Below are 8,394 nucleotides of genomic sequence, written 5' to 3' on the forward strand. Positions count from 1 at the left end.
CTTCGCACATGCTTGCCGGATCAAATGACGTTACCCTTTTGTCTCGTGACCGTCCGCGGAAACCATGGTAACCATGGATGGGACCGTGGCAATGATTTTATTTGTCATGGACTTCTTGTCAGGGTTGTACCGGGTGACGTCATATATTGGCGTGTCCCCGACACCAATCATAGAAAATAAGTTAAGCTTATGAATTTGGCACGAAGAAGTGGAAATTCAAGTGAAAGGAACAAGGTCGGTTGGGATGGAAATTGCTTTTGGTAAGTTTTAGTTAGAGACGAAGATATATATATTGGTAACTTGTTGTTCCAGATTGAGGCAACTAACCCCCCTCCCCTCAGTCCTAATCCTCAAATCTTCACTTCAGTAACAAACTCTGCAGAATGTAACTTTACCAAAACATTTTATTACAAATTACTTTCGTCATATAACTAATACAAATCTACAACTATTCTCCAAATGTGCGAGTTATTCATATTTTCATATAATACTACAAGTAAAAAACTACATGCAAGAGAATTACCAGTGTACTTTCAAAAGAATAATTAGGACCTCTGTGATGTCTAATTATCCCATGTTTCCTTCTTTTTCATGTCCTAACAAGCCATTATATGCCATTGCATTTCAAATCAAGCTACTAAAACTTCAGATTTCTTTCGCGGCCTCAGTTTACCCATTATGTCTTCAAAACTTTCACCTGTCAGGTTTTCAAATAGAAAAAGAACAATGTTACACATCGAATGTAAAATAGTTTTCTGTAAATGTATAAACTTTTTACATAAAATATAAAACTGGTTTCCATCATAGCAATATTTATGTTCAAAACAGTATCATGATTTTTGTGATCACATTCTCTATGAGTTCATTTAAGGTGACGTTTCTCTCTTGGCCGTCATTTTGTACAGTCTTTAATTTATCTGCCATTAGACAAGAAAAACATGCAATCATGAAACATGCGTGGGGTTTAATTACGTCATGGTGATTATTAACCAATCAGAAGTAAACATCTTATATCTGCGTTAGCCAATAAGATATCATCCTTTTTAGACGTTTGCGTCATGAATGCCTAGCCAATAAGAGATCGCCATTTTGTTTTCGACGTTTGCGTCATGAATGCCTACCTTGAGGTAAGCCAGACCTATATGCGTCAGGGGCTGTCAATCAAACCAAATGTCAATCAGATGTCGGTTACTATAGTTACAACAAGAAAAACCGATCAATTGATAGAGGGGGTATTCTTCATCTATTTATTCAGATACTTTTCTATTATAATTTCATTCATTCATTCATGTACTATTTAGAGACATTATAAAAACAAAACTTAATTAAGGTAATCAAGAATTGCTTGCAGAAGGTGGTTTATGTACTAGAAGGTCTGTACTTCAGGATTGGTTAGGATTGGGGGAAGAGCCATTTCATTGGGTCTTATATAAAGTACTAACCTACCTGATGTCCTACCTAACCCATTTATCATCTGATAAAATACGAGATTATGACGAAGAATAACAGGTCATTAATTACCTTTTATAATTACTGCTTTTCTTGATGGAGAGTTATCTGAAGAAGAAAAACCACTTGCTATAAAACATGCTTAGTCTGTAAGGGGATTTTTTACAAAGAAAAGCTGACCGTGTTACCATGTAAAAGCTATTTTTCTTTCACGGAAATCTCACTATGATACCATGTAAAAGCTGTTTATCTCTATTACGATTTTTTTTCACGATTTGATGCATATCCAGTCAAGGCTGGTTTCTGCTAGACCGCAATCGCTACCGAAATATTAATCAAAATTCACTAAGACTTTACAATTGTTCAGATAACATTTGCCTCCATTTCATGACCCCCCGCCATTATGTATTTACATTCTTATGAGGGCTCGGGCTACCTGTGCATCTTACTTGGCGCGGTGGCATGCGTCTAAGTACGCGCTTGCGTTCTAGTCAGAACTGAATAATACCTGGACTCTTAGTTTTTTTTCTCTGCTTTGTGCGTATAGATCTTTTGAGACTTCTTAGTTGTCTGTTGTTGTACGGTTTATATTGTAGAGGACCTAGAGAAAAATTAAAAATTAATTTGCTGTGTTGACAAAAAATGAAAGAAACTCTCAGCGAATCTTCCAGTACTAGTAAACACGGAGTAATAATTAATCAGCTGCCTTGGAATAATTAAGATGGTTCTAGTATCGTTTCATGTGTTGATCATCCCATAGTCTCCCTCTCCGATGTCCCTGTGTCCATAACCACGATTTACTTGTACAGCCTGCTTATCGTGTCTGGGATAAGGGTTAAGCTCAATTAAGTATCGTCAAAGCTCCCCATCTCTTTTAGGCCCCCTTCGAAAGCCAGAGTCCACAAATGACTCTCCTTTGTGCATTAACCCCCATCTCCAAGACATCTTATTAGTGTTACGGTACCTCTGCTGATAATGTTCCTGTAGCCATAGTATGGTCGCGCTACTCGTCCGTACACTGGAGCATATCTTAATGGGTTTGGCGAATAACCCTCAGCCATCCTATTGGAGCTCATTATTTGATCTACAAATTAACCATGGCTAAATAACACTCGTTCTAGTACTGTTATACACACCGAGCATTGTTTTTTATTTATATATAAAGAATGGCTAAGCAACACTCATTGTATACACATCAAGCAAACAGTTCTTTACAAATCATTTTATGGTCGGTTTCTCCACCCAATCGGTGTCTCATCTAGGTTAAAACGCGTAAATTTGCAGGTTTTTGTATAGTTCTCTTGTTTATTCTATTGTTGTTATCTCCTGACGAAGATCTGATAAAACGATTCTAATTATGTCAGAAGATGGTCTTTTAGACCATTTAAGAAAAACAACGAATTATTGTGTCAATTAGCATCATTAGCATGTGTCGGTCACCTCTTCGTAAGGGTACTTGTTGCTGAGGTGTGTAGGTTCGTCGCCTGAGCCATGCTCTTCCGTATTTAAAAGGCTGACGATAAAATGGCCGTCTCCATAGATAAGGTCTTTTTGGAAACCTACGTTCTACGGAAGGAAGAATGGAAACCAAAAAGATCTCGAGAAAATTCCAGCCTGACTAGGCAATGATGCTACTGACACGAAGAATCGTGGTTAGATTAAGTGGGGAATCAAGGACTTTACAGAAATAATTCGAAACTTATGTTTTCCCGCCCTCGAACGCGACGCGCGCGCCCTTTACCCTAACCCTTAACCCTATATAACAACGTGACCGCGTGATTTAACCAATAGAAAAAATACGTCTGACTAAAATGCGTATTAGATGTTAAGCACATTTATTAGGTTGCGGTGATCGTGTTATTAGAACAAGTAAAAGGGTAGTCATGATTAATTTACTTTGTGTATACCGTGCTCGATTTAGCGTCCAACTTTCAAAAAGCGCCCCCCCCATCTAAGACGGAAAATATAAAATAAGCAAAGACATAACTATCATTGATACAGAGCTGACGTCTGAATATGGAAATGAGCGCCCCCTTTTAATAACTGTCCCCTTGTAATAACCGCCCCCTTCTAATAACCGCCTCCTAATAACCTCCCCCTTCTAATAACCGCCCCCTTCTAATAACCGCCTCCTAATAACCTCCCCCTTCTAATAACCGCCCCCTTCTAATAACCGCCCCCTTCTAATAACCGCCTCCTAATAACCTCCCCCTTCTAATAACCGCCCCCTTCTAATAACCTCCTCCTTCTAATAACCGTCCCCTTTTAATAACCGCCTCCTAATAACCTCCCTCTTCTAATAACCGTCCCCTTGTAATAACCGCCTCCTAATAACCTCCCCCCTTCTAATAACCGTGCCCCTTCTAATAACCGCCCCCTTCTAATAACCATCTCCTTTTAATAACCGCCCCCTTCTAATAGCCGCCCCCTTCTAATAATCGCTCCCTTCTAATAACCGCCCCCTTCTAATAACCGCCCCCTTCTAATAACCGCCCCCTTCTAATAACCGCCCCCTTCTAATAACCGCCTCCTAATAACCTCCCCCTTCTAATAACCGCCTCCTTTTAATAACCGCCCCCTTCTAATAATCGCCCCCTTCTAATAACCGCCCCCTTCTAATAACCGCCCCCTTTTAATAACCGCCCCCTTCTAATAACCGCCTCCTAATAACCTCCCCCTTCTAATAACCGCCCCCTTCTAATAACCGCCCCCTTCTAATAACCGCCCCCTTCTAATAACCGTCCTCTTGTAATAACCGCCTCCTAATAACCTCCTCCTTCTAATAACCGCCTCCTTCTAATAACCGCCTCCTTCTAATAACCGTCCCCTTGTAATAACCGCCTCCAAATAACCTCGCCCTTCTAATAACCGTCCCCTTGTAATAACCGCCTCCTAATAACCTCCCCCCTTCTAATAACCGTGCCCCTTCTAATAACCGCCCCCTTCTAATAACCATCTCCTTCTAATAACCGCCCCCTTCTAATAACCGCCCTCTTCCAATAACCGTCCCCTAGTAATAACCGCCTCCTTATAACCTCCTCCTTCTTATAACCGCCCCCTTCTAATAATCGCCCCCTTCTAATAATCGCCCCCTTCTAATAACCGCCCCCTTCTAATAACCGCCCCCTTTTAATAACCGCCCCCTTCTAATAACCGCCTCCTAATAACCTCCCCCTTCTAATAACCGCCCCCTTCTAATAACCGCCCCCTTCTAATAACCTCCTCCTTCTAATAACCGTCCTCTTGTAATAACCGCCTCCTAATAACCTCCTCCTTCTAATAACCGCCTCCTTCTAATAACCGCCTCCTTCTAATAACCGTCCCCTTGTAATAACCGCCTCCAAATAACCTCGCCCTTCTAATAACCGTCCCCTTGTAATAACCGCCTCCTAATAACCTCCCCCCTTCTAATAACCGTGCCCCTTCTAATAACCGCCCCCTTCTAATAACCATCTCCTTCTAATAACCGCCCCCTTCTAATAACCGCCCTCTTCCAATAACCGTCCCCTAGTAATAACCGCCTCCTTATAACCTCCCCCTTCTAATAACCGTCCCCTTGTAATAACCGCCTCCTAATAACCGCCTCCTTCTAATAACCGCCCCCTTCTAATAACCGCGCCCTTCTAATAATCGCCCCCTTCTAATAACTGTCCCCTTCTAATAACCGTCCCCTTCTAATAACCGTCCCCTTCTAATAACCGCCCCCTTCTAATAACTTTCCCCTTCTAATAACCGCCCCCTTCTAATAACTGCCCCCTTCGCCACCCACACCATTAAATAAGCGCCCAGGGCGAGAAGACGAGCATTTGTGGTTTATCGGTACCCAGGTCAGGTTAAGGCTCACGAAATGTGTTCTACCTGGAGTTAATATTTGACTCTTCTTGTGTCCTTTACCTGAAACAAACAAAATGATACAAACGGCAATCCAATAACGAATTGGACCTCAAAACAACTGGTTTCCAATTTTACGAATTGTATTTGAAAGCAACATACCGCGTGGTACCCTCGAAGAGAAGTAGATTGGAAATTGTCCTCCGATAGGCAGAGTGAAAAATACTGGAAAAAGGTAAAAAACGATTGTTACATGGTGAACGCTGTAGTTTTATTTATTTATCTATTATTAATGTCAGATACGTACTTTTTTCTATGATGTTCTTTTTGGAAGATTTATGTGGTACCGCGGATCTCTTGTCTGGAAAAGGACAGAAAACAAAACTTGCAGGTTGGATATCTACATAAGCACGAATGGATGCACATACGCTAAAATAACAGGCAATAGTTGTCCACATTCAAATGGTCTTAGTCGACTATGCGCAGAAGCACAGAAACGAAATGTATTTGCACGTATGTGTGCAAAATCGCGCATGCCACTAAGGTACGTGCTCTGGAAACGAGGTAAGGAATAAACAGTACCTGAGCCGTCGGTCAGCGGCATCTTTACATAGATATGCTTGACAAGCTGAGGCGCTGGAACAGGAACTGGAAACAGTCGCGTTCGATTAGTTAAGGGTACAGTGTACAGAGTTCAGGGTTCAGTATCTGCTTGGGACACATTAACGGGAGATTCTATGGCTTCTTTAGATGAACGCGGTACTCACTACGAGATCTTGTGTAAGATTCTATGGTTTCTTTAGATAAACGCGGTACTCACTACGAGATCTTGTGTAAGATTCTATGGCTTCTTTAGATGAACGCGGTACTCACTACGAGATCTTGTGTAAGATTCTATGGTTTCTTTAGATGAACGCGGTACTCACTACGAGATCTTGTGTAAGATTCTATGGCTTCTTTAGATGAACGCGGTACTCACTACGAGATCTTGTGTAAGATTCTATGGTTTCTTTAGATGAACGCGCTACTCACTACGAGATCTTGTGTAAGATGCTATGGCTTCTTAAGATGAACGCGGTACTCACTACGAGATCTTGTGTAAGATTCTATGGCTTCTCTAGATGAACGCGGTACTCACTACGAGATCTTGTGTAAGATTCTATGGCTTCTTTAGATGAACGCGGTACTCACTACGAGATCTTGTGTAAGATTCTATGGCTTCTTTAGATGAACGCGGTACTTACTACGACATCTTGTGTAAGATTCTATGGCTTCTTTTGATGAAAGCGGTACTTACTACGAGATCTTGTGTAAGATGCTATGGTTTCTTTAGATGAACGCGGTACTCACTACGAGATCTTGTGTAAGATGCTATGGTTTCTTTAGATGAACGCGCTACTCACTACGAGATCTTGTGTAAGATTCTATGGTTTCTTTAGATGAACGCGGTACTCACTACGAGATCTTGTGTAAGATTCTATGGTTTCTTTAGATGAACGCGGTACTCACTACGAGATCTTGTGTAAGATTCTATGGTTTCTTTAGATGAACGCGGTACTTACTACGAGATCTTGTATAAGATTATATGGATTCTTTAGATGGTCGCAGTACTTACTACGCGATCTTGTGTACGATTCTATAGATTCCTTAGATGGTCTCGGCACAACTGTCACAAGGCAAGAAAATGCTGTTACTGAAATGAATATTTACTAAAATAATTTAAAAAATAATGCTTCTTTTCTTTGCTTATATTTTTACGGCTATAAAAGTCCCTAAAGTTTTAGAATTGTAAAAAAGGTGTGATTTGATGTGATGATGATGTATTGATAATTATCAAAATAATAATAGCGGTTTGCATAAGTATTAGCTGATTAAACATTTATAACCTTTCATGTCTTTCTTCTACTTGCGCTTTCTTGACTTTTACTACAGTTTGACTATCACACTTTGTTTCTCAGTTTAAGGGGGGGTGTGATAACAGTCACGTGTAAGTTCAGCCCAACTTACTTGATTTATCCCTCCATCCACTCTTATCTTCCTGCCATTTTGGCTTCCCGTCAGGCCCTGCGCTGTACACCTCAACTGTCGTTAAAAAAGCAAAGTTTATGATCAAAGGTCTCATCATCGTGAAAGAGCAGGAAGGAGATGGAGAAGATGATGACGGTGGTGGTGTTGATGGTGATGATAATGATGAAGATGGTGGTGATGGTGATGGTTACGATGATAACGACGATGACGTTGAAAATAATAATAATAGCTGCTATTGTTGCTATGGTGACGCTATGGTAAGTTGACTGACCTCCTTCTACGGCTTGCCACAGACATCCTAGGAACACGATGCTAGCCAGTTGCATTATGGGGTAAGCCTGATAGAAGAACAGAGGCATTGAACACATTGCATCGTTTCAATGTAGTAATATGGTTAAAATAACTTCCTTCACTACAAAAAGAACTGGCAAAAACTTGTCAGATAGTTCTTTACAGCACCTTGGTAATAAAAAGAACACAAAATACAACGAAGCGACTCAAGCCGAAAACAGAAGTGATAAATGCGGCCATTTTAATCTATTTATGCAAGAATGGATACAGTTTTTTCGCCGTTTCAAAATGCATATTTTCGCGATTGATTCGTGACAGTTAAAGAAGCTAAAAACAAACAGGGATCATAGGTGTCTAACACCTGTTGTAAGAGCTACCATAACTGATAGAGGTTGTGAATACGGTTAAAGGCGAGAAATTTTTAGCAGGGTTAACTCAACAAAAAACAGACATTGCTAATATGGATATATTCTAGAACTTGTTATTTTTTACCCTTTCAAAACATCAACATTCAAAAGTTGCTATAATATTGTGTTTGTGAAATCGTTTATTCCTTACTCACCAAATATCACTTGAGTACCGGCTTCAGTGTACTAAACATGGAGTTTATAAAACCGTGAACCAAATATTCGTATATGTTTGATGGTATATCTATGTAATATTCGCCATTTTCTTCTTTTTGTTCTTTGTTTCCACAGTGCAAGCACACGCGGCTGGCTTGGTCTCGCTTGTGACATCATAAGACCACACGCAAACCACCAGTTCATCGGTCACCCCCGAATGGACCCATCGCCA

General features: G+C 40.6%; 1 protein-coding gene across 5 annotated transcripts; it reads right to left on the reverse strand.

Annotated features, from left to right (window-relative positions):
• Positions 1 to 386: 386 nt before the first annotated feature.
• On the reverse strand, positions 387 to 8,342 carry LOC116617830. 5 transcript variants are annotated; one of them, XM_048728728.1, is made up of 14 exons: positions 8,162 to 8,330; positions 7,580 to 7,646; positions 7,288 to 7,362; positions 6,896 to 6,946; positions 5,863 to 5,928; positions 5,588 to 5,641; positions 5,443 to 5,505; positions 5,308 to 5,343; positions 2,890 to 3,015; positions 2,414 to 2,533; positions 1,958 to 2,050; positions 1,522 to 1,557; positions 1,122 to 1,154; positions 387 to 697 (listed from the first exon to the last, which is right to left on the reverse strand). In XM_048728728.1, exons 2-14 carry the CDS (start codon positions 7,632 to 7,634, stop codon positions 630 to 632), a joined length of 876 nt encoding a protein of 291 aa, XP_048584685.1. In that variant the 5' UTR covers positions 7,635 to 7,646; positions 8,162 to 8,330; the 3' UTR covers positions 387 to 629. The 5 variants fall into 5 exon arrangements, 3 of the variants coding, with proteins under 3 accessions (XP_048584685.1, XP_032236754.1, XP_032236755.1); XR_007311867.1 differs by having other exon boundaries at positions 593 to 697; positions 1,122 to 1,191; positions 8,162 to 8,338; XM_032380863.2 differs by lacking the exon at positions 387 to 697 and adding an exon at positions 704 to 917 and having other exon boundaries at positions 8,162 to 8,342.
• Positions 8,343 to 8,394: the final 52 nt, after the last annotated feature.

The sequence above is a fragment of the Nematostella vectensis genome, chromosome 6 (assembly GCF_932526225.1).
Source record: "Nematostella vectensis chromosome 6, jaNemVect1.1, whole genome shotgun sequence".
Classification (NCBI taxonomy): domain Eukaryota; kingdom Metazoa; phylum Cnidaria; class Anthozoa; order Actiniaria; family Edwardsiidae; genus Nematostella; species Nematostella vectensis.

Coding starts and splice junctions, on each gene's coding strand:
- LOC116617830 (XM_032380863.2), bottom strand. CDS start 7,634: ATGCAACTGGCTAGCATCGTGTTCCTAGGATGTCTGTGGCAAGCCGTA. Junction 5,344..5,442: donor CTCTTCGAGGGTACCACGCG/GTATGTTGCTTT, acceptor TGTTTGTTTCAG/GTAAAGGACACAAGAAGAGT. Junction 1,155..1,521: donor AAAAGCAGTAATTATAAAAG/GTAATTAATGAC, acceptor TTTGATTGACAG/CCCCTGACGCATATAGGTCT.